The 26,392-nt window shown below is 48.8% G+C and overlaps 1 protein-coding gene across 2 annotated transcripts in view; it reads left to right on the forward strand.

Moving 5' to 3' along the window:
* COL4A2 (collagen type IV alpha 2 chain) overlaps positions 1-26,392 on the forward strand; it is a 178,544-nt gene that overhangs the window by 39,968 nt on the left and 112,184 nt on the right. For both annotated transcript variants that reach the window (XM_082859482.1, XM_082859481.1), the window contains exon 4: positions 15,452-15,532. In XM_082859482.1, the coding sequence (XP_082715608.1) occupies positions 15,452-15,532 (81 nt within the window). The remainder of the gene's footprint in view (positions 1-15,451; positions 15,533-26,392) is intronic.

Raw genomic sequence — 26,392 nt, forward strand, 5'->3', positions numbered from 1 at the left:
CACTGTTGCCCACTCGCCCCCTAAAGCTCTGTCCTGCTTTCCATCTATAAGCCTTCTCCATCTTTAAATCCATCGGGAAATCTATCAGCTGGGTAGCCAATCCTTAGAGATGTGAGAGTGGGACTGACTCCAAAGAACCCCAGGTTATTAGATGGACAGCTCACCCTGGCATTTGGAAAGGACTAGAAACATGCTTTAAATCAGTCAGGCAGGTGCATTTAAAGAGTGCAGATAGGCAAGCAAATTTCAAGGTAAGACACAGTCATTCGGGAAGCATTACTTGCCCATTTGTGCCCACGTACTTCCGTGCAATATAATAATCCAGTTATAGCAGGTATTGTGTGATTAAGTGTTTATTGGTAAGAACTGGTGAGCTCCCAGTCTCCTAAGGGCAGGGGGCCTACCTGTTCCCCTCCGGACCCCTGGTACTCAGCAAGCATGACGGTACTCAGTGAGCACGACCGGCTGTAGGCTCTCAAAGGTGTTTCCAGAAGACGTTTAGTGGTGTCTGTCTGTTGATGAGAACAACTCAGTATTCTCCTGTCCGAGGAGCAGAGCGAGAGTTGTAGGTCTGTGTAGTGGCAGACGGGTTCTAGGTCACCAGACCCGATTGCCGTGTCAGTGTGGACGCCCTTCTTCCCCGTCGGGGGGTGTTTGGACTTGCCCAGCCTCTCCTCATCTCCAGGTCCGTCCTATTGCCACAGTACCGACTCTTCCTGGCTTTTGTTGTGCCGTGGCCCACACTCTGTTTTGAAAGGACAGGAGCATAATAAAAACGGACACGAAAGAAGGGCCAGATGACATCACTGAAAATATTTGAGGAAGTCCACTCTTCTGGATGTTTATAATCTCAGCGTGTTAGTTGTTTGTAATATGATAAGAGCGCTTTTGATACATGGGGGGGAATTACAGGCCTTGTGGCTCAGACAATATTCATGAATTTTTATCTTGGGCTCATAGTGATGGAAAGAGACTAGGAGGTCTTGGCTTGAGTCCCAGCTGACCTTGACTCGCTGGTTGACCTTGGGTACAACTTTCAGCGTCATTGAGCGGCTTAAATTGTGCCTATGCCAGCTATTCATTGAATTAAAAAAAGAAGAAGAATTCCATTATTAAAGATGAGTTAGTGCAGTAAATTCTCCCTCTCAAAAATCTTAACTCGGAAATTGGTAGTACATGGAAATTAAAATTAAAATATCTCCTATCCAAGGTTAATCCCATGAGCTCTGTGTAGATTCGGCCTCTGTGCTTGCTTTTAGAATGAAAATCTTAAAGCATTCAGATGTCCCCGTGAACAACCATCTCCCTAAGCGGTGAAAATGTTGCCACTTACAGTATCCCTGGATCTGAACTGTGAGTGCGGAGACGGGCTGGTATCTTCCCTCCGTGGGTGAAACAGAGCAAAGGTTAAAGACGTGAAGGGTACAGCCTTCCTGCCACATGCCAGGCACTGTGCTAAGCTCGTCCCGTCCCCCCGACAGCAACCCCACGAGGTAGGGGTGGTAGATTCTACCCATCTTGCTGATGAGGGGACCGTGGGACGCATGGGATAGGATGATTCTCAAGGCCACAAGACCTCCCTCCAGACAGGGCACCCCTGAGAGTACGTACGTACGTACGATCCGTGTACCTACGTTACAGTGGACATTGCGTACTTGCCTAGAGTCAGGGCACTTTGGAGGCCTGGGAAGACCCCATCCTCTTGCAGACACCCCAAGTTCAGGATAAGAAGCCTAGATTAACTGTTTCATGCATCAGTATGACAGAACTGGCCTCCCGTCCTTCAAACGTGTGCATGCTAATTCTGAATTAGCCTTACCTCATTTGGAGGCAGCTCCAAAACTTGGGCTGAACCGAGTCCAGGGAGATTTACTGTTTGGTGGGTCGATATTGCAGTTACTGTCATATGTGGTCCCTGATCGCAGCACAGAACCGTGAGAATAAAAAGCCCAACAGCCTGCTGGGGAGCAAAGAGAAGCATGGGGCTGAAAATTCCCTCTTGGAATATCCAAGTGGATAATCTGTACACAAATAACAGCGCTGCCTGCGCCAAGCAGGACTCTTGGCCCCAGGAATGTGGTTCTGCTGTGACTTAGAGATTTTATTCACAGACCTGCCGATGCAAAGAGAAACCTAAGCTCACAGCGAAGGAATCCTGTCTCGCTGCTGACATGCAAAGGCGTGTCACATGGCTTCTGGAAGCTGCCAGGTGTGATTACCTTGGCTGGGTACATCTAGGAGAATGAGGGAGGCAGAAATTCAGAAATTCTACCCCAGAAGCCAGGCCAGCAGGTACGTAGAGTGGCAGTGATTTTAGAGTGGGCTCTCCACTGGCTCGGAGCCCCGTGACTTTGATCCAGTTTGCGAAGATGAAGCCGCTCAGATGTAGATGGGAGCCTGCCCAGGCAGACTGCTGGTACGCCTCGCAGAACAGCGCGAACCCACACCTGCCTTGCCTGGACCAGTCCCAGCCAACCAGAACGGAAATCTGATTGTGTTCTGAAAAAGCATTGCTAAGTCTCTTTCCTTCCGTTCTTCTCAGGCTTCCCCCCCCCCCCAAATTGGTCATGGAGGGAGGGGTTTGGACAGAGCTCTTCGGCTGGGCGTAAATAGCTTCAAGAGATGTAGCCACTTCAGAACAATGTTAAATATTCGTTTCAGACTCATAGCCGGCTCTCACAGCATAGACATTTTTATTCATTGCCAGAGACACCAAGAACTGACGGGCTGTGTAAATAAAGGTCGGAACAGGTAGTGTGTGATGTGACGCCGGCACTAAATGATGTTTTGCTAGACCGTCTCTCAGCGGGGGAGGGCGCAAAAAGAATTGTTCATAAACACTGAGCGCATTTACTCTAAATATAACATATGAGACTCTTTACTGTGTGTGCACAGAATTCTCACCTCCAGCTGTAATTACATGGGTGGCCTCTTAAAAGCTCCTGATGTTTTCCTCACCTGTGAGACAGAACTCTATCCCTAAGGCTATAAAAACGACTGAATGGCGTTAGCCTTCGTCAAAAATAGTCTTTTTTTTTCTTTCCGGTCACGCTGCGCGGCAGGCAGGATCTCAGTTCCCCGACCAGGGATGGAACCCAAGCCCCCTGCCGCGGAAGCGCGGAGTCTTAACCGCTGGACTGCGGTTTGGAAGTCCCCAAAATTGTCTTCAGCGTGGCCGATTCTCCTCTTATTGATCGGCTGAGAACATTGACACCTGGATGAACAGCGAGAAAGAGAATTTTGCAGTCGGGTCTGTTTAGTTACCTGCATTTCCTCTAACTCACATCTGCGGGTGGACAGTTGCTGATAAACAGGAGGATGATGTCCGGGGAGTCAGGTCGGTTGGGACAGGTTGTGTGCACAGTGGGTTGGTTATGTGCATACCGGGTAACAGAGTAGCTGGAGACGCCCGGATGAGCCCAGATGCACAGCCAGCTGCCGGAGAATTCAGCTCCCGCCACGATGCCCGGGTGCCCCACCTCCTCTGTCTCCTGACTCAGCACCCCACCCCGTCCCTAGACCAGCCCGTTGCCTGGTCCTTCCCAATCTGTGCCCACGTGGCCCCTGTTCTCTCTACTGAGCAGTCTCACCACTTCCTGACACCCCGTTCCATCAATCACTGCCCTCACTGCTCTGTAAGATAAAGCGCTGCGTTTACTGTAGTATTTCTTTGCTGATCGTGAACATGACGCGTTTATTCAACCGTGCTCTGCCTTTTACTGCGGTTATGGCTGTACGCTGGGTACGCTGCGGTATTAGTACGCTGGTCCCGAGCTGCCAGGTCTGCCTTTGACACTGGCTTTCTCGTACTCCCTGTTGGCTTCGGGTGGCATTTGGTAGGATGTGAGCATTTTTCAGACGCAGTCACCTATTATGTTGCGGCAGAGAACGCTGGTACTTACAAAGAATGAGCAGGGCTGAGATGTGAGATCAACACAAGCTTGACTTTCTGCGCCCAAGGGCAAGTGGCTGGTGTGTCTCAGTGTTTGAGGGTGCGGGTCTCAGCTCTGCAGATGGGGAGACGAAGGCAGGAGGGAGAACATTCCGGGCCAGAGGCATGGCTTGCACAAAGGCATGTTCTCGAGGAGGATGGAGACCCAGAGGTGTTCACGCTCACACGTTTAAAATCCTCAACATTCCACCACTGCGTGAAAATGTTTTATTAAGCACTCGCCTGGAGTTGAAAGTGGAAGGAACGGTGGATGGAAAGGAACAGAACTCCCCTTGGCAGGTCTCAGGAGAAGCAAAGCTGGTCCAGGGAAGAGTGGGCGTGTAGGGACCAGAGGATGTGTAGACACAGAGTGGGCTGTATCTTGTGAACGGAGCATGAGGTGCGCTCTAAACTAAAGGGTAACGGCAGAAGGACACAAGTCCCCAGCCTGCCCGGTGCTATGGTCTGAATGTTTGTGCCCCCCCGCCAAATCCTAACCCCAAGGTGATGGTTTTAGGAGGTGGGGCCTTTGGGAGGTGATGAGGGCATGAGGGCAGAGCCCCCATGATGGAGATGGGCATCCTTGCAATAGGGGCCCACGGAGCTGTCTGCCACATGAGGACGTAGCAGGAAGATGCTCTTGGTACAAAAGCGGGAAGCAGGCCCTCACCGGACCCCGAATCTTGCCTTGACCTTGGACCTCCAGCCTCCAGAACTGTGAGAAATACGTTCCTGCTGCTTAGAAGCCACCCAGCCTGGTGTTTGATTATAGCTTCCTGGATGGACTGAGACGCTGGGCATTAGTGATTCACAAAAACAGGAATGGTGACCGTCTCTATTAAGGATGGAGAAGTCAAGGACGGAGGGAGGGTGACTTCCAGAAACTGGTCTACTGACAGACCCACCAGAGAAGCCCAAACAGCAGTCGGACGATTTCAGATAGAAGCATCGTTCCCACTGGGCTGCGCGTGTGCATGCGTGTGTGTGTGCACGCTCAGGTGCACCAGCTACTGCGAGGTGGCCGGCGTGCACACTGGCTCTCAAACTATGCACACCTGTGGCAGCTTCACGGAGGCATCAGGAAGAGGGGCTTTGGCGATGTGCGACCAGACGCCTGAGGCACACCCAGCCTGCCTGGCTCATTGGTCATTGATAAGACCGGCAGCGCCCCGGCCATCGTGACCGCGGTGCCAGTGGCACAGTGCCAGAGGGCAGTTAAAGGAAACCAAGAGCAGGATGGTAGTGAGGGGCTTTCGTGGAGGCCTGAATGAGCTGTTTCAAGTGCTGGACAAGAAACAGAACTGGTTCTCACGTGAGACTTTGAGACTGTTTCGTTCGTAAGTCAACATCTAGGGAAGCCCGGACACAAAGAGGTTCAAGATCAACTTTTGGAATCAAGGGACTAAGCCCTGGTTCAAACTAGATGTCAGCCATAGATTCATAGACATCTCTAAATTTCAAGGAAAATAAATCAGACGTCTTAGGAGCTGAGACCGTGGCTGCCTTGAATATTATGAGAGGCAGCAGATAATGTGCTGGTGACAAATTCTAGAACGTACTCAACAGATGGGAATTAGAAGTGAAAGGGGACGGGAATGCAGATCATCTGGCTGTCAGGTGATGGGAAGAAATACCTTAAAGTGGAGGCGATCTGTGCTTCACACGGGACGCCCTTCGTGCTTCGCGACAGAATTACCTGCGTTTCCAGGCGTCCTCTCTTGGCTCTGTACGTACTCGTAAGGTCGCCTGTCGAGTCCACTGCCCAGCTGGCCCCCACCCATATGGTCCCTAGTTCCTGACAACAGCTGCACGCCCGTGTCCCTGGCTCTTTGCTGTGTACGTTTCAAGTTTCTGGACCAGATGAGGCATCTCCAGACCTCCACCAGCCCCTGCTGGAGGAACGGCAGTGATGCCTGGAATCACGTCGGGTGAAGGCCCTGCGGCTCCAAGGAAGGATGCTGTGAAGGAAGAGGGAGGGGTGCCTCTGGGTGGAGTGTGCGTCACCTGCGCTCAGAGCACGCGGGACCAGTGTCAGCACCTGCACTGGCTCCCACCTGGCCCGGCAGGCCTCCCTCCCTTCCTCGCTAGGGGACACACTGGCGTCCTGCATTCCGTCTCAGGACAGGAGGAGAGGGCCCAGGCAGAGGGTGTGTGACAGGAGACGCCACCCCCTTCCCTGACTCAGCCAGGTGGCCCCCTTGCCTTCATCTGCAGGTGGGCCCACCCACACGCTGAGATCATTCTAGCCCTGGGCAGGGTATTTCTGAGGAAGCGCTGGCTGATGCTGCCTGGCTGGGCTTCCACTCCCATTCCTGTGTCTGAGGCTCTGCGCCAGCAGCCAAGCCAGACTTCATCCTCGTGACCCTCAGATGTAACGGGTGCCGGAGGCTTCACGACAGACGCTGCTGAATTCTCGCCCCAGGCCTGGGCGGGGTCACAGTTGTCCTCATTTTGTGCAAAGGGCAGTGCGCTTCAGAAGTTAAGTCATCTCTCTGCCTAGACTCTGCCTTTTGCCGTCTTCTGATGCTCCTGGTCTGTCCATCCCTACTTCCCACCTTTACACACACCCAGCAGCCCTGCCCGGGCGCATCCTCACCATTGAGTGTAGCAGCTCGAATGCGGGCTGTCATTAGCCTGCTGTCAGTGTCATGAGCGTAACTGGTTTAAATGGGGAGCGTGTTCTGACCTTCGATCTGCCAGCAGCCCTCTCTGTCCTGTCCAGCTCCTGAGATATTGGGGTTCCTTTCCGTTATCCCCGCCGGTCAGTATCCAAGCCCCAGCGTTAAAGTACGGCTGCCTCTGCTGTCTTGTCAACAGCAAGCTCTATTTGGAGAACACACCTTGCCTTTGAGCAGCCTGGGAAGAAAGAGGAGGTGAAGAAGTTGGCCACAGGCTCATAAAAACGTGTAAGTGCGCAAGTATGGGTAGGAGAGCGTGTGGCTCATTTCTGTGACTCAGCTGAGGGCCCCGAATGCAGCGCCTCGCGGTCCTGTCTGCCGGGAGGAGCAGTGCCGTCACAGGTGCTCACTCACCTGGGTGAGAGTCCGTGAGCACCTGTGGGACCTGACAACTCCATCCTAAAAGACCCGTGGCCCTTCATCTCCCCTTGCACGACTCATCCTGTCAGGTTTCCGGTTCCCATCCTGCCCTCCTTTCTTCCCCCAACTCCCAGCCCCAGGAGGACAGATCTCACTGCAGCTCTGTCAGAGATCAGAGTACTTGGTCAGAGTCCACTGGGGTTGTTCATCTAAATGGGCGACCGTTTTGTCCATCAGTTATTCCACTGCCTTTAGCTAGGGACAGTTTGAGGGCCATTCCAGAATCAACGCATCTATTTTGGGTGCCCTTGAAATGTTAAACAAAGGCAACCAAATGGGCTGGATTTCCCACCCAGTTTATTGGGGAGAAGGGTTTTGTTCTGTGTGGAGTGGCTGTGATCTGCACTTCCTCTGCCATATACCCTGTCTCGCTCATACTATGTTGGAATGATTTCCTTAATTTCTAAAGCTGCATGTACGGAAATGGCTTATATTTCCTGTTTTGATAAACTAATAGAACTTTACTGGGAACCTTGTTCCCAAGTTGGCTTTCTCTTTGTTGGCTTCTTTTTAGATTAAAAGGATAATTTTAGAAAGTCCCGCCTGCCCGGAGTTGTGACAAACGCTTGTATAAATTTTTTTTACCTAAAATAGGAAAGATGATTACTTTTTTACAAAAAGGAATGTCTGTCTTTTATGTTAGTCGGAATGGGTTATTCAATAGCCCTCCATACAGGAAGCTTGGGTTGGATGCTGGGGACAATCCAATGGTAAACTATCTGTAAATTCCCTCCAGATTTGCTCTTTTGGGCTGGAGGTATGTTGGCTTAAAAGGCTTTCTTGGACAAGACGTTTCTTGGAACATGTGGAGGACAAAATATTCTTTCTTTGGGGACAAATGAGTTTTGTTCTTGCATCTTCATGTAAATTTGATTAACACTCGTTTCTTCTGTGCAAGTTGAGAACAATGGTGAGCATTTTTTCTTTCATTTATGTGTATTGTATCAACTTTAAAGAGATTCACATCTGCAGAAAGCTGGGCGCACGTCTGTGGATTTGTTCTCTGAATATACAGGGATGGTTCACACTGGTAGTTAAGAAAGAGCTAGTCTTAAAGAGCCTAAGTCATTTGTGTGTATTATTTTCTGGCATCCAAGTGGTTCTTTAAACCTATTTTTAAATGTCCTAAGTATCTGACATGGGGAGAGGTGGCAGTGAGCAGTTCTCTCTGTGTTTGGAAGCGGGGCTGCTCCCCGGACACCTGCACGGGGTACCCACTTTTCACCGGGCTGCCGAGGAAATGCTTTTCCTCTGTGCCCGCCGCTGCGCCATCCCTGATGAAGGCCATGTGACAGCGGCTCCTCCTGATGCCAGCGGATTGCTCAGAGAGGATGCAGGACGGCAGTAAGTGGGACCGGGCGCTCCCTTAATCCTGCAGCCGCTCCCCTTGATCCCTACTGCGACTCTTCCCTGAATTCCAGTGAGAAATGGCAGAGCATTCTCTGCAGGCAGCCAGAGAGCCGGTGGCCCAAGGCGGAAAGTCTCTCCTTGAATCTGATAGATGCCTGGTTCAGGAAGCTAGAACCTGGCTTTGCGTAGAACATTCCATGACTTTTGTTCTCCCAGAGAAGAAAGACTCCCCGGGGAGTCTAGACCACGCATCTAGGGTGATTTGTATGCCTGTAGGGTGAACTAAAGCCCGTGCAAATAGATGTATTTTTAAATCATTCTATGAGGTAGCGCCTCACACCAGTCAGAATGGCCATCATCAAAAAATCTAGAAACAGTAAATGCTGGAGAGGGTGTGGAGAAAAGGGAACCTTCTTGCACTGTTGGTGGGAATGTAAATTGATACAGCCGCTATGGAGAACAGTATGGAGGTTCCTTAAAAAACTAAAAGTACAACTACCGTACGACCCAGCAATCCCACTACTGGGCATATACCCTGAGAAAACCGTAATTCAAAAGGGTCATGTACCAAAATGTTCATTGCAGCTCTATTTACAATAGCCAGGACATGGAAGCAACCTAAGTGTCCATCATCAGATGAATGGATAAAAAAGATGTGGCACATATATACAAAGGAATATTACTCAGCCATAAAAAGAAATGAAATTGAGTTATTTGCAGTGAGGTGGATGGACCTGGAGTCTGTCCTACAGAGTGAAGTCAGTCAGAAAGAAAAGCAAATACTGTATGCCAACGCATATACATGGAATCCCAAAAAAACGGTCCTGATGAACCTAGTGGCAGGGCAGGAATAAAGACGCAGACGTAGAGAATGGACTTGAGGACACAGGGGCTTGGGAGGGGGAAGCTGGGGCGAAGTGAGAGAAGCATCAACATATATACACTACCACATGTAAAATAGTTGGCTGGTGGGAAGCAGCCGCATAGCACAGGGAGAACAGCTCGGTGCTTTGTGATGACCTAGAGGGGTGGGATAGGGAGGGTGGGAGGGAGGCTCAAGAGGGAGGGGATATGGGGACACGTGTGTGCATATGGCTGATTCACTTTGTTGTACAACAGAAACTAACACAGCATTGTGAAGCAATTATACCCCAATAAAGATGTATAAAAATTTTTTTAAAAAGTGTACTGATGCCAAGATTCAGACAAGGCTCCTAAGAAAAGAATTCCCATATAGAAAGCTAACCCAAAAATCTCTTGTTCAGACCTCTCCATGTTGCCCCGGGAAACCATCTGTCGCATTCCATTTGAGTAGAATATGATCCAGGCTTTCTAGAAAATGTATCCTATGGCCTTACATTGCCAGTTGGCTCCTAAGCGTTCCAGGCCATTTCCAATTCCTAGAATTTCTAATCAGCACAGCAGTGCTGGCTACTAATTCGGGACAGGATAAAATTCAGCAAAAAAAAAAGTCTTAAAAGGATGCTTTGAGTAAAGAAAAGAGAACTCACATTTTTTGGCACTGCGATTGATTAGAAGCTCAAACTGTGTCCTGGGTGCTCAGAGCCACCCTACTCGTGCCCCAGGGGGCTGGGGGCAAAGGATGTCGAGGGCTGGCCCTTGTCTAGGATGGACATGCCTGGGTCCACATTAGGCAGGGACACAGTGACCCTGCAGGAAGTAGTACTTTTCTTCCACTGAAGAGATGGCTCCGTGGTTTGCAGTTGCCTCATTGTCTAGAAGCAAATTCCCCTTTCTCCATGCCAGCCCGTTAGCCTAGCGCAGTGCTCCAGACTTCACGTGCTTACCTGGAAATCCTGCTAGAAAGCAGATTCTGACCCGGGAAACCTGGGGCGGGGTCTGCAATCCTAACTAGCACCGAGGCGGTGCTGATGCTGCGTCCACACAGCAGGCTGGGGGTAGCGAGCGTGTAGACGGAGCAGCGGCGTGTCAAGCGCGATGGATCGCCTCTTTGACGCTGTGTCTGAGCCCCCGCCTCTAATCAATCAGCCTCCGTCCTCTCCCCATTCCCCTCCCACTCCACTCCTTCTTCGCCAGTATGGGTTTTCTTCCTATTAATTGTTGCAAGGATTACCTCCCCTTCATCTCTTCCAGCTGCAGCTCAGAGACGTTCCTGGTCTGCTGGGCTTCTTACGTTTATGCTGCTTCTCTCTTACTTCCCAAAGCTTATATTTCACATTGAGTTTTCAAAACTACTCCTATCAGCCCTGCAACACTTTCTGAGATGTCAAGAGCTTACCGTGATGTCGAAATTCATTGTCCCTTAACTCCACTCAATATTCTGTAATGACCTACATGGGAAAAGAATCTAAAGGAAAGTGGATATATGTATATGTATAACTGATTCCCTGTGCTGTACACCTGAAACTAACACAACATTGTCAATCAACCCTACCCCAATAAAAGTTGATTTTTAAAGAATGGAAAATTTCTGTAAAAAAAGAAATTCACGTCCTTCCCCCGTGTCCCAGCAGGCTAAATTCCTCTGCCTTCCCTGGAAGGAGCGGAAGAGGCCAGTGGGGCTGGTCTCTAGTCTGGTGGCGGAAGAGGTGGCTGCCAGGATGGGAGTGTCCTCAGTGATGCTCGTTCATCTGCTGACGGAAGTAGCGATTCATCCCCCTGGTGCCCCTCCTTCCACAGTTTGGAAGTTAGATCCACGGTCTGAAATGATCACGCATCTTGGTAGCAGCGGAGATGGTTCTTGGTTGAGAAGTAGGATTCAGGATGTCCCAGGCCATGGGCTGTCTGTCTTGGACAATAAATCAGTAATGAGTTGAAATGGAGTCCTGGCCCGGAAGCAACGTGGGTGCATCCTAAGGGTCATGAGAAGGGTGGGTTCCAATTCGCTGCAATCCTAGCTGCTCCGAGTCCTGGTGATAACGATGCCGGGCCTGAGGGCTGGCGGCTCCCCGTCTGTCCCCATGGTTCCAGCAGCAGAGGCCTTGGGTTACACAGCAGGAGGTCGGCCTCTCAGAGTGGGCGCGTACGGAGGAACGGGGCGCAGCGCAGCGCAGGAGAAAGGCCGGCGCTCAGCCCTCTGTGCCGCCAGGCGTGGTTTGACATGTGGGGCTTCCTTCTCTCGTATTCGCTCCGAACCACCCGCTTCTTCATGGTACTTTTTGCCATAACTGAAATGATGTAGGTTTCGTTCTCGTCTACTTGTTTACATGGTCTCTTCCCCACTGTGTACCCGCGGCCAGCACCGTGCATCACCCAGAGTAAACACTGGAGAAGGAAGGGAGGGAGGGACGGAGGGACGGAGGGAGGGAGGGAGGAGTGAACTTGCAAAGTGAAAAGGTGGATAAATGATCTCCTTCCAGCTGCCATATGTGTTCGGAACTGCGAGTTAGGCTTCCTTGGCTGACGCAGTTGAAGGAAAGTGTTTCCCTGAACGCTCCGGGCTGGGAAGTGTGTGGTGAAGGCTCCTCCGGGGCCCGGAGCCTGGGTGGGTTTCTGTGTGCCGGTGGGGCAGGAGGAACCCGTGCGTGTTGGATTCGAGCGTTCTCCAGGGATGGGAGTCCCTGCAGTTTTCACCGATCTTCAGCAGCATTGGTCCTACGGGGCCCTGAGCGCTCGTCTGCGCTGGGATGAAGGGTGTGCAAACCAGGGCGAGCGCTCGGCCTGCTCGGTGAAGAGATGGAGCTGGTCCGTGACAGTGAGTCTCCAGGAGCCTCCTGGCCCTGGGAGCTGCATCTCCCACTGAGATGCTGGACATTGACCTCGGTGACCTGCAGGGGAGCTCAGGGAGAGCTGCTGCCGGAGTATTGCTCTACACCGTGTGACTGACGGGGATTCGGACTTGAAGTGAGGAACTAATGGAGGATTGAATTGATGTTTCTGAGAGAGCTTGGACCTTTCGGTGAAATCATGCCCTCCTGGAAACTCTGAAGTTAAGGTGTGAGCCAGGGCCAGCTTGTCATCTTGGAGGGTGGGGGGCGGACTCTTGAGGTGGGTGTGAGGTGGGGAGGAAGCTTGTCACCTTCATTAGGAGCCGACAAGAGGACCACGGTCGGTCTTTGAGTCGTGCTGAGCCATAAACTCGGGCGTGGACTCAAGGGCTTGGGTTGGGCAGTGGTTGGACTGAGCTTTTTTTGGGGGGTGGGGCTGGAACACAGACGCAGGACCCCACGTAGCACTTCAGACACTCCTCATCCGAGGCCCTCAGGAGGGTATATGTACCTTGAGAATGTTCCAGAGCCCAGGTCCTGTCGGAGGAATGCCAGGGCTCAGCCTGCGACTTGTTCAGCCTCTGAGAGATGTCTGGAGCACGTGCCCCGCCCTAGTGAAGTAAATACTTCTGTTCATCCTGGAGACCTGACATTCCAGAAGGAGGTACTTAGGGCTCTTGTCGCTGTTGGAATTCTTACGAGCCCCTCTGTGGGCTATGTAAGATGCCGATGGGAAACACGCACGGGAGGGCTGGAGTTTCCATGATGGAGATTGGCTTGTTGGGTGGAGGGCTGCTTCTCAACAATGTCTCCCTCACCTCCTGTGTCGGGCCATGCGCACATGGTTGAAAAGCATTGAGGCCAGGAGTTTTCAAGCCTGTAAGTCTTAGTTCCAAAGCAGAAAAGTGCTATTGAATTTTGAGCGGGTTGTGAAGAGCTCATTGCTATAACTAAATCCAGTGCATGTCCTAAACCTAGAACAGAAAGTCTGTTAGATCGATTTGAAACCATTAAAGTCATTTCAACCATTGATTTATATACGGGGATTTGGCAAGTGGCTTTACAATCAAAGTTAAAAAGAGCATGTGAAACACCAGATGGGGAACAGGGGCTTACGCTTCACCCTTCAGCCTGAGGAGTCCCCCTACCTTTCCAAACAACTGGTAAATGAATTATGATCGTGTGAGCCAGGGACACCTTGCCAGGGCACCTATTCGCGTCACGGTCGTACATGATACAAAGGACAAATGCGGCGGCCCATCCGGGCTCCTCTCACTTTGGTGCTCATCGTCACCCACACGCCGATGGCTTGGCACGGAGCTGGTTGTAAAAAAACCAAATATGCCAAATTGTGGGGTTTAGACATGAGCCCCACTGAAGTTCAACACTGAAGCCATAAAAAAAATTGGCAAATGCCTTGTATCGTGTTTGGAGGACATGAAAGCATTTTATCCATGTTTGCTCTTACGTTGTGGAGCTTGGGCTGTCCCGCTGCCTTAGGACAGAAGGATAACCAAGAGGTTCAAAAGGCTTTAGAGGCGCTGGTTTCTTTAAAGGGCTTGAGATTTTCAGATTGTTTTGAATTCTTCAAAGTGGTGACTGATGCCACCGGTTTTAGATGAGGTAAAGAATGATAATAAGAACAAAAACTGTGAAACTCTCAAATGAGACCTCCCGGTAGAAAGTAGTTAGCGAAGGAAAGGAATGTATCACCTCTACAGAAAGGACAGTGCATTGCTGATGAGGTCTAAGGTCAGCTCTGGCCAGATGGTGTTGAGTCAGGGTTTACTCATGTGCCCGCTAAGGTTGACCGTCCAGGAAGCCTCGTGCCGGTAGGAGCTGCCGAGGTGGCCAGGCAGCCCCATCTGCAGCTCGACCTGAATCTTCGGGAACGGGGAAGATGCCGGCAGACGTGCTAACACAAAAAACAGGCAGAAAACTTCAGAGGGCGTCCCCAAGTGACCCCCTGTTTAGTCACTGAGACAACTCAGGCGAGGATGGAGTCGCTATGGTGAAATGCGGTTTTGTTTAAAGCTGGGATGGGTTCTGTTGTCGGGAAGTGTTGTCTGCTCCATAAGGTTTGGCCGAGTGCTCCCCAGAGCTCACCGCGCCCAGGGTCCCCACCGGATGGGCTGCATGGGGGATCCGAACGGTCTGGCCAAGAGTGACGAGCCAGACGGAGGTTCCCCAGTGACCAGCTGTGCTTACTCGCCTGTCGGGGGTGACGGGGGTGGGAGTGGGCAGGGCCAACACTTGGCCGAGCAGAGAGCGGGGGAGGGCCAATCTGATTGCCATTTCCTACTCAAAATATTTAGTGCTGTGGACACCGTCTGAAAGGAAGAGCTCAGACACGGTCCAATCTCCAAGCCCATCTTTTGCCTGAAATTCTGAGATCGAGGGCAAGAAATAAGTGCATTTTTCCTCGCTGGAGTCGTCCAGCCAGAGAGCTCGCCCAGTCATCCACTAAAGTCATCAAGGAGTTCTATCTCGGTGTCTGATGAAAAGTTCACGGAGGTCACCCCAACCCGACTGAATAAATACTTAAGAGAAGCCTCTTCCCCAACCCCTCCTCTTCGGCACCCTAGATGAGCACGTCTCAGGGAAAGGGAAGGGGCGCGGGGCTTCTCCGTGGATGGCGGGTACCCTGTGATGGAGGTGAGGGTGTATTTGCAATACACCTACAAATACACCTACCAGGTGTATTTGCAAATTCTGCCTCCGGATCAGAAGCCCCTTCTCCCTGTAATTCACCGGGACCCGTGCTGTGTAATGGGGCCTGGAGCGCCCTGCGCGTTTATCTTAACCCCATCCTACTCAGCCTTGGACGCCTCCTCCCAGAATCCATCCGCCACCTTGCCAGGCAGAATGAAGGGCTGCTTCCTACGTGCCTGGACTCCCCCTCCAAGCCAAAGGGCTTAACACAGTATCCAAGGCTCACTTCACGTGGGACCCCTGGATCCAGGCAAAGTTCTCCTTGACTTTCGAGCTAGGATCTAGCTTGGCATCTGGCATTTAATAGACACTGAAAAAAGGCTTATTGACCATAGAACGTACAGCAGCAAGAGCGACCTTGATGTAAACTGTGGACTTTGGGTGGTGATGGTGTCAGTGGAGGTTCACGGATGGTAACGAATGTCCCGTCTGGTGAGGGATGTTTTCGGTTGAGAGGTTGGGGCCCGGGGGAGCTGTGCATGAAGTCTCTGTACCTTTTGCTATGGACCTAAAACTGCTCTGAAAATTAAATTCTATTTTTTTAAAGACTTACTGAAAGTTTTGAATGAGTAGTTGTTAGAATTGGAAGGGCTCTTAGCACCTGGCACGATGACGCATGGTGTAGCTGCAGTGTTGCGCTAACTTCTCTGCTTTGTGTTTCATTTTTGCAGGGCGTGAAGAAGTTCGATGTGCCCTGTGGAGGGAGAGACTGCAGTGGGGGCTGCCAGTGCTATCCCGAGAAAGGAGGATGGGTAAGTCGCAACACTGCGGTATTATCTTCCTTACACATCCATTTTGAACGAAGTGCCGCATCCTTCCTGGTTAAGTCCTTTGCGTACATTCCTAAGAAATTTAATACAGGCGCGTTCTTTCCCACAAAGCAAACAATAATATAATGCAAAATTGGGTCGATTTATACCACTTTCTTAATACATTGAGAACAGCGTTAACTTTCTCAAGCCTCTTTTCGCTTGTTTGTTGTCACAAATACACGTGTATGCATATAGGTACCCATCATGCAACTGCGTTTTATATTTATATCATATATAAGCATACATTTTGTAAAAACACTGCCTAAAGAAAGCATAGTCGCGTTTATACCGCAATAGCCATTTAAACTAGAGGGCGCTGCCATTATACCGCTGAGAATCGCTTTGGCTTTTAAAATGATCCCACTCATTCCCTGAATGCCCTTTATGTAAAGCCCACCTCATAGGTAAGTCAGAGAAAACGGTCCCCCCAAATTATCACCGAAACATCTGGCAGAGTTTGAAATACGGACCTGATTTTGGGTGTCATACGTTCAATCAAAGTGTAGCCTTTAAAGCTGATGTTTGAGTCTTGGTATTGATGATTTTAAAAAGGAACTGTTTACACGTCTAAGCCCATTTTGGTGTGTGGCACTGTGGGAAGCAGTATTTCGTTTTACATCACAAAGTCTTCTAGTCCTTACGCTTTGGAATCACACAGTTCCCTCTAGGACTCATGCTTGTCCGATGCCAGGTAGTAAGAGGCCACTGGGGCTTCTCGCCTGCATTGCCCTGTCCTTGTTGGAACCAGGAATTACAGCCATCCTCGGGGGCTCCAAATGCGTTTCACCAAGTTGAATTCTGAAGTCAGTTTTCAAAGTAGCCGTGCTCCATCCCCACCCACCAGGAGGAAGAGACGTCTGGTTGGAGACCCACCTCTGAGGTTGGGTGTTATACCCTACATCCTTCCCTACCTGAGTCGCCCCCAAAAGTCAAATATGTAAAAGGCGTGGCAGGGAACCCCTTTATAAATGTGGTGGGCTTATGTACTGACATGCGACTCCCCATTATTTTAGTGGCATAGCTCACAGTTGAGGAGTGATCTTCTGCCAGGAGATCAAAGCTTCCGTCTCCACGGGCTGTGTTCATCGTGACAGTTTCTGTTGTTGTTGCTTTAGTAAAGGATTCCTCTGCTTGGAGTGGGGACTTCATGCTTAAGCAGTTGCTAGTTGAAGATGCTTTATCAGCATTTAACAAGGAGAAGTATTTTTAAATATATGGAAACCGTTCCATGAGACTTAAATTCCCCTGGGGTCCCTTGCTATAGATTTTCCCAGCGATGGTTCTGGGGCAGTGGTGAAAAGCCTGACTGCAGGGCTCTCCCCTCCCCAGCGCTTGGCTAGCTCAGCCTTCTGCGGTCACAAAGAAGGCAAACGAGTGTTGTACAAGCAACTGTGAGACATGCCCGAGTTGGAGGGACCCCAGCTCTGATAGGACCTGAATTCTCCCTGGGATCTGCCAGACAGAGCCCAGACTGAGTAGAAGGGGGCTGGGTCTGTTCTTTTTCAATCTTTATGATTAGTTAACGTAGAACCAATACGTGAACATAACTCCCATAATGCTTTTGCAAGAACTCTGTTCTTCCATAAAGGTAGTTCATTCTGATTATTTCTGTATGTGATGCCGTCTGCACAGCAGTGGATTCTTAAATGATGCTGAGGGTCTTCTCAAAGAGGTCATCAGAAGAGAATTTCTGCAGGTCCCCTAGTCTTTCTAGTTTAGTTAAGTTTATAGCACAGGTGTTATTTCCTGTCATCCCTGATTAAGGAAATACCTTGTCTCTGTTTCTACGCATTGCCAAAAAGTAGAAAATGACACCTTCTGGTTAATTTCATTAACATGAGTGACCTAGCATGGGCTTGACTTTCCTTCAGACACATTATCAACCTTGGTCAAACTAAGTTGAGACTTGGCAGTTGTCCGGGTAGTTTGTTCAAGAGCCAGGGCCAGCGGTACCCCACCAGGGGACTGACCTGCAGGTGCCACTCTCTGGAGCGTTTGGAGTCACAAAGAGAGACGTAGACCCCGTTCCTGGACCCCACAGATCCAACCCCAGTGGTTCTAACTGTCAGCACCCGGGGCTGCCCGACTGATTCAGGTGTGCTATTGACTATTGATCAGTAAGGTGATAGGAATGGCTGACGGTAAGAGATAAGAAGAAAACCCAGTGAGGAGAAATAACTAACCCCATTTATCATTGTCTACAGGGTGAGCCCAGCGTATTACTGAAGATATTTATTGTTAGGACAGTCGCATGTACTGTACGCGGTCATTTATGAAAATAGAATGTCCGTGTCCATTCTACGAACCTGGTGTGTGTGTATTAAATATTTGCTCATTACCAAGTCTACCCAAATGGGATCCTATCGAAAGCAGAGCTATTTCTGCCCTGCTTTTGGATGGTAGTATTTTTCAGAAGTCATGTAATACACAAAAATAGCCGTGGGGTGGATTCTGCCACTCTGAGAGCTGTGTGCATAGTTTGTTCTTTCCCACAGCTTCCCCTGGGGTCCCTTGCTGTCTGTTTTCCCCTCGGTGCCACCGTAGCAGCTGTGACGGGGCCTGGCTGCAGAGCCACGCTCCCCGAGCTCCAGGCTCACTCTGCCTTATATGGGCACGGGGTCCAGTTAATGTTTTCCTCGCCATGGTGACAGCCAGCACCAGAAACTGTATGTCACTGGGTAACTTGTAGATGCAGAAATCACAAAGGTACTGTGGATTCTGGTTCCAAGGACCTCTCGTCCTAAGCAAGAGAACAAGCTCTGTATCGAGCCAGACTCCCCGCCCTGGAGCGGCGGGTGGCGCGTTGTCACACGAAGAGAACTGTGTCTCGCAGACAGAGCCAGCCGCCCCGTGGGCCATTCCAGCAAATCGGTAGAGGGGGCAGGAAGGGGGGGAGCTGAGGCCCAGCGGTCTGCGCACCCTTCGCTCCCGGGCCAGCACCGGGAGGTGCAGAGGGTGCCCTAGCCACATCTGCCAGTTCTCATGGGAGGACAGTGACGTTTGGGGCTAAGTGACTTGCTCCAGTCTCAGTCCAGAACCGAACTCGAGCTCTCCGACTTTCAGATGAGTTCGTGTTCCAGTCCCGTAATCTTTTGTGTCTGCACACCTCTGGCCAGATGTTAACCTATATGGAGGAGATTCCAGGGGATGGGGGGAAGCACACAGTCAGAGAAAAGAGGTTTTGCTGTCTTGACTCAAGAGCTGTGATTCTCTAGCCAGTTTTCCAGCCATCTCTTCAGTTGCTTAGTGAATCCAAAAAGTAAATAACTTGAAGAAGTGAGTTAACGTGGTTAGATCTAGAGACTGTCATACAGAGTGAAATACGTCAGAAAGAGAAAACCAAATATCGTATATTAAGAAATGAGTTAAGACTTTGTTGTTGTTAGAGGATTTCTACTTCAAATAATCCCTATTGAGTATACTGGAGTAATTAGGAAGTGTAAGTCCTAATCCAGCAGTACCCCACAGGGCGCTGTCCACAACGAAAGGCAACTAACTAAATTCTCGGACTTTCTCCACCGCTAACGGTCACATACTCGTCACGCCAGACAAAGACGTCCAGCCCCCATATCTTTTTCTATTCTTTTTGCTTTTTTACTGAAGTATAGTCTATTACAACAATTCGGGTGTACAGCCAAGTGATTCAGGTTTAAATATATGTATGTAAATCTGTATTCTTTTCCAGATTCTTTTCTATCATAGGTTATTACAAGATATTGAATAGAGTTCCGTGTGCCATGCAGTAGGTCCTTGTTGTCTGTTTTAGACATAGTAGTGTGTATCTGTTAATCCCAAACTCCTACTAATTTATCCCTCCCTCCCCTTCCCCTTTCCCCTTTGGTAACCGTAAGTTTGTTTTCTATGTCTGTGAGTCTATTTCGGTTTTGTAAATAAGTCCATTTGTATCATTTTTTTAGATTCTACATATAAATGATATCATATGATACCTGTCTTTCTCTGACTTACTTCACTTAGTGGGATAATCTCTAGGTGGATCCACGTCTCTGCAAATTGCACAATTTCATTCCTTTTTATGGCTGAGTAATATTCCATTGTATATATGTACCACATCTTCTTTATCCATCCCTCTGTTGACGGACATTTAGGTTGCTGCCATGTCTTGGCTATTGTAAATAGTGCTGCTATCCACATTGGGGGGCATGTATCTTTTCAAAGCATAGTTTTCTTCGGATATATGCCCAGTAGTGGGATTGCTGGGCCGTATGGTAGCTCTATTTTCAGTTTTTTAAGGAGCCTCCACACTGTTCTCCATAGCGGCTGCACCAATTTACATTCCCACCAACACTGCAGGAGTGTAGGAAGGCTCCCTTTTGTCCTCTTTTTCTTTTTTTTAAAGAATGGTAACATTTTTATTTTTTTAATTTTTGGCTGTGTTGGGTCTTCGTTTCTGTGCGAGGGCTTTCTCTAGTTGTGGCAAGCAGGGGCCACTCTTCATTGCGGTGCACGGGCCTCTCACTATCACGGCCTCTTTTGTTGCAGAGCACAGGCTCCAGACACGCAGGCTCAGTAGTTGTGGCTCACGGGCCCAGTTGCTCCACGGCATGTGGGATCTTCCCAGACCAGGGCTCGAACCCATGTCCCCTGCATCGGCAGGCAGATTCTCAACCACTGTACCACCAGGGAAGCCCTGTCCTCTTTTCTATTCTTTTTCTTCTTTCTTTCTCTACGCACGGTGGAGATGGAAGGTAGTTGAGCTGCAAGCATCAGAGAATTTCTGTTACGGAATTTCTGTCACAGCAGAGTGACCGCCTCCATGTGATACAAAGCTTCATAGTATAGAAAACAGGAGAGAAAACAGGGGAGGCATCTGATTCAACAGATAGAGATGCCTTTGCCTTTGTACATTACCTCACCAAAAAGGTTGTGAAGTTCTCAGATTTTTCCAACCGAGGTCAATTTTAATTCATTATCTCAGTTACTCAGTCAGGTTCCTGTTCCCCTGACACTTTTTTGACCATAAACTCAGATCAGATAGGCGATTTCAACCTTTTAATGGCATTAACCTTCGCAAGACGCCTGTTTTCCTAGGGAATCAGGTATTCAGAAATTGGTTCATACAAAGACCGAGTAAGGCCCAAACACTGGGAATTACTGAGGTGGTTAGATGGCCTGTCGGGCTGCGGTGGGAAAAGGAGAAACCACCACTGTGACTGGTCCCAGAGGTGAACCACCAACCCGGAGGGAGGGACCCGGCATCTCCCCATCACTGTGCAGTCATCCCCGCCATGTTCGCCCTCCACGGGCCTGGCAGCAGGAGCCCCAAGACTGGAGCCTCAGCTCCTGGAAGGGTGCAGTTGACAAGCTCACTCACTTAAGCAAAGGCTGAGAACCGGCACAAGTTGTGCTTGGCCGTGGCATTTTTTTCATGTAGCTAAGAGTTTCCCACAGTCTGTGGGTCCCTGGACTTGGGTCAAAGTATGAGCAAATAATTCTCGACCTCACAGGATTCCTTAAATTCAACAATATAAATCAAAGTGAGAGAAACTGGAGAGAAACGGCGTGAGAGAGGAAGCAAAGTGTGAACACAAAGCTCTCGGAGATGGGTGGTGACGGATAGATGGGGTGCGGGAGACTCAGGCTTTGGCCCTCGCCTGTCAGCCCAGGTAGGCAGCAACCAAGAGATGCAGGAAGCAGACGCGTAGCATCAGGGAAGGGAGCAGAGGGGCCCTGAGCAGCTCTGAACCACAGTCACTGTGGCAATAAGGTCTCTTCCAAGGAGAGCTGTAGTCTCGCTGATGGCGGTATCTTCTGTCGTGCGTCGCTAATCGTAAACCTTACCCTCAGATGTGTATAACTGGGCTGTGGCAATAAAACTGAATTGTTTTCTTTGAAATGCTCAGTATAAATCTAAAGGCCGGTTGACCACTGTGGAGCAAAGGGAGATGCTCAGAACATAGATCTTCCAGATGTGTGTGCAGTGTGTGCTCTGCCACTCCGGTGGGTTCCCCTAAGCCACACGGCCATCTGTCTCAGCTCTGGGGAGACACGTGCGAGAGCGAAATGAAAACATCAGTGCTGCTGTAGCAGACCTCTTTCCAAACCAGCTGCTGCCTTTCCAGGCAGATGCCTGTTACTGGTCTGCTCAGCAGACCTGACGGAATTCGTCGTGCGCATTTTCTGCCCTGTCACGGCCCAGAAAGGGCGAAGAATGATTCAGAAATAGCAAAAACCCCTCCTGGCCTCTGGGCTTGTATAACCTTTGTCGACACATAGCTCTCACCTACTTTCAACATCGTGTGCTTATTTTCAGTGCGTCTCTGGGACGGCAGTGGTTCTGGCTAGCCCGATGCCGCTGTGGCTACAGCCAGCTCCATTACTTGGTTACTTTCTGTGAGGAAAACAGTACTTCAGCAGATGTAGACGCTGCCCGCCTAATTTGTACATCGCACATAAGTGATGTGTTTTGTTTTTTGCGGTACGCGGGCCTCTCACTGTTGTGGCCTCTCCCGTTGCGGAGCACAGGCTCCGGACGCGCAGGCTCAGCGGCCATGGCTCACGGGCCCAGCCGCTCCGCGGCATGTGGGATCTTCCCAGACCGGGGCACGAACCCGTGTCCCCTGCATCGGCAGACGGACTCTCAACCACTGCGCCACCAGGGAAGCCCTAGAGTAGGACTTTCAATCAAGTGTTGTAGAAATGATTTAATTGTGCAGCTGGAGCAGAGAGAAGTAACTGTGGCATCTCTGGCTTTACTCCCCTGCTCCCAACCCCACCCCAGTAAGGGAAATGTTTAGTTTCAAAGCACCATTCTAACACTAGTCACAGTTTGATAGAACACGGGCCAGTTTGGAGCCCATCCGAAAGGAAGAATACGTTATTAAATCCTGAAAAGACGAAATGTTAATACCACCTCACTGCATGGACTCAAAGAACATCATTATAGACAGAATCTGATGATTGAAAGTCAGCACTTAGAGAAAAAATGTATTTCCATGCCATTGAACCCATCACGTCCCTTATCTGAAGCATGACAAACTTTGTCCTGGACTCCCATGTTTCCTCCAGTAAAATACCTCATTAAATAATAGGGATCGTGAAAATCATGGGTGAAAATTAATCATAGTGGCTGTGGCCTAGCATTTATCAACCACAACAGGAATTGCCCACGACACTGCTGCTGTGGTAACAGCAGAGCAGATAATTGATTAAAAAAATGTAGTTAGCACTTACAGTAGGCACAAGATCAGTGATTAATAAGGAAGCACTGACACGTGGGCAGCTTAGTACCTGAGTGCAGAGGAAGAATTCTAAATGTTTACGTATGTTATCCCACTTCTGGTGAAACTACACACACACACACACACACACACACACACACACACGTCGCTCTGGCAGCCTAGACCACATTCCTTCGTAATGAAAAAATCATACTGCGCTCTTGTTTCCAGGTGTTGCTAATGAAAGATGCTTACCTAGTGTCTACAAACACTCAATCTTGCCTGAGGTGTCTACCACCCTAGAAATACCGGGGGAAGCCCACTCTTTCTTTCTGAGAGAACCACACCCCTCTGTTCCCTTCTGAATTTCCATCCAAACAAAAGGAGCATAGAGTAGACATTCTCAGAGCTCAGGCAGAAGAGAGAATGAACTTGAGAGAAAAAAATAACTTTTTTTTTACCTAGGCAGGTCCCTGTTCTCCCAACCCTTTGACCATAGACTGATATTAGATGTTTTTATGGAAAACTGGGACATTGGTGAAAGTATGGTATATGCAGAAGCACAAAAATGATGCCTAGAGGCTGGCCGGCTGGTCGATGCATGTGGGCAAGGGGCACCGTGGATTCTGGGCAGTGGCCTCAGTGATCAAAACCTCAGGGAGGCTGGCCATCCACACCCGCCATCAGCACCAAGGATGGTGAGAAAATAATTAACTGTGTTCCAGTCCAAAGTTGACAGTTCTGGGGAAATGGCGTTCCTTTCATGGCCTCGAGGAAAACATATCTGTGGGTCAGAGCCAGGATAACGATAATAATACTGTTTTGAGTTTTGACTGAAAACCTCACACCGACTCCAAGAGACCACTGATAAACCGGGGTGAGAGAAAGGAACATTCTACTCTTCTTTGAAGCCAGACTTAAGCTCTGCCTTTGGAAATCCATCGTCTTCCTTCCTCCGATGGAATGTTTTGACAGGTACAGCACTGAAGCGTATCCTTTTCTCTTAGAGAAGGAATGCCAGTCTTCAAAGACCTTTGTTTTGTTTTATTCACCTCCAGTCCATCCTTAGTAAACAATTGCAGGATTTCTAAAATGACCAGAGGAAAATTCTTACCAAACATGACGTGCTTTCTAAACGCCATCTGAAAATGGAAGCATGTTCTCTGAATTTGTCTTCCCTCACTCAGTAGGAAGAGAGGTCGAGTCTTCATTTGCAAAAGGCATCCATGTCCAGTTCACTGGGGCAGCCTATACAAGAGGCTAAATGTTCCTGCGTCTAAGCACTCTTAAACTGGACTGCTCCTATAGTAAAGAGAAAACTAGCAGATTGCACATTTTTGAAATTACTTTTCCTATTTTCTTCCAGAGATAGTAAATAATAACCAGAGAAAAATGGCAGAAATGACCAAACCAAGTGGCACAGGCACAATTTCCTCACTCTAGAGTGGGAGGAGGTCGTCTTTTCTCTGCCTTATTTTCTCCTTTTTGAATTAGAAGAAGCTACCCGTGTCCTTAATAGTCAAAGGCAAAGATGCTACGTACATCACTGGCATTCAGGTGAATTTGAATTTATTTTTAAATGCTTTAGGCATGTCAGAATTTTCTTAAGAAACTGCTCAACCTGAGAGCCTGAACAGCCTGTGATTCTGAGCCCTCTGGCATCCCACCCAAACTAGCCCATTGTGGTGTAGACAACCAGGTCATTCAAGTCGTCAGATGTCTGACTCACACGGGAAGTAGAAAGCAAGCCTTCAAAAGGGCGTATTTCCCCACTGATTAGAAAGATCAGAATACCCCTGTCCCCTTCCTCTCTGTGTCCAGTCTAGAAGACTGAATTCTAGAAGAATCAAAGCAGGACTAGACCTTCCTGTAACCCAGTACAAGCCCTGTATTGACGGCAGTTCCCTCCTAAGCCCCTGCGAGGCCCTAAAACCCCACCATGGGAACAAAAGCTTTTGTATTCAAAACACTGTTAGGATGGATAATTCCTAAAGATCTGGAACCAGAAAGGACAAAGCGAAAGAAAGCAAAACGAAATGAAATGGAAGTCATTAATTCTGGGTAAATAACATCTTTGGCCTAATAAGTTCTTAGCTGCATTGTCACCATTGATGTTTTTCATTAAAATGTCTTTGTAAAGCACTTAACTGTTCTTCAGACTTAAAGTCTGTTTTAAATAAAGAAACAGAGAACAGATGAATTTTATGGAGAAGTTGGTCTCTCCGTAATAAGAATGAAAGTGCTGGCATGTATGTAGCTCTGCATGATTTTTTGAGAAAATACACTCCAAATGGTGATAATGGCATTTTTTACACCTCGTGAAGATATATTTCGAAAGAACCCTGATGTCAAGGTCATTTGTATGCCCTGCACCTGCATTTAGTATCTGCCAACAAGACTAGCCTTTCTTGATTCAGTAAAAGACATACTGCCATGGCTTTGAGGACGAATGAGTGTGCAATGATTGGGTACAAAATGAACAGAACCCTGTGACTGACTAGGAAGCGGTTTTCTTTTGTGGATGTTGCTTTTAACACTTCTACTCTTTTCAACTCAACTCAGAGAAGTAGCCCATTGTCTTATACCTGGGCAGCCTGGATACACCGGCCGCTGAGGGCGAGATGCACAAATCTTTAATAGAGTTTACTATGTGCCCACAGCCCTAAAGCGCACCATTACAGCCCAAAAGACAGAGGGGGGTGAATAGGAGGCCAGATAATCCAAGCAAAATGCTGCAACAGGAAGACGGCTTCCTCACTCGAAGGCCTTGGGGGTAATTCCTCATCATTTAACACCTGCTGTTTTACAAATATTTGTATTTCTCATCGTAGAATGATAGAATTGTTGGTGCAGTACCTTGGCAAATCTCCCCAACGTCTTACCCAGGAAGAACGGAAGAATACATCTGAGATTGATGAATAGTCATTCTGTTCTTAGAGGACTTCAGAAAAGAAAGGCTTTCCTGGTTACTTAATGAAAACACACACACACACAACAGACACACACGACACACACACAACACACACACACATGACACAAACACACAACTCAGAATAGATTCATATATATCTAGAGTCAAATTCACTAAAACATACCCAATTAATGAAAAGTAAGATATGTTATTGCAAAAGAAAAGAATCCACCTCCTAGAAGTTGAACTTAAAAAGTTCAACTCTTCCTCAAAAACAGAATTTCTCTTTGGGACTCTCGCTTAACACTGAATCCCACTGAAAATTTCCAGACAATAAGGTTGATTCCACAGCTTCACTTAAAAGAAACTCGGTGTAAGACATGCCATAGACAAGAAATAAAGCGAAAGTGTATCTGAGCCCCTCGGAGATTTCTTTCTGTTCCCTGGTCAGCTTCACATCTTTGTTTGAAATCATTTCTCCTCTGGCCAGTGTTTTTCTTGCCTTTAAAGAGTATATTTTGAAATCAAGAGATGCCAGGGGCATGACGTCAGCCTGCTTCTCCTCAAGCGTTGTATAGAAAAGAACTGAAGAACGTCCTGAAGACATAGACTTAACCTCTACGGGTTATACAGTAAAGTGATATTAGTGCTGTAATTGTATTATATTTAAATAGTTGTTTTTTTAAACTCCTGGTCAACTAGAGACAAGGA

Source organism: Leucopleurus acutus, assembly GCF_964270905.1.
Source record: "Leucopleurus acutus genome assembly, chromosome: 18".
NCBI lineage: Eukaryota > Metazoa > Chordata > Mammalia > Artiodactyla > Delphinidae > Leucopleurus > Leucopleurus acutus.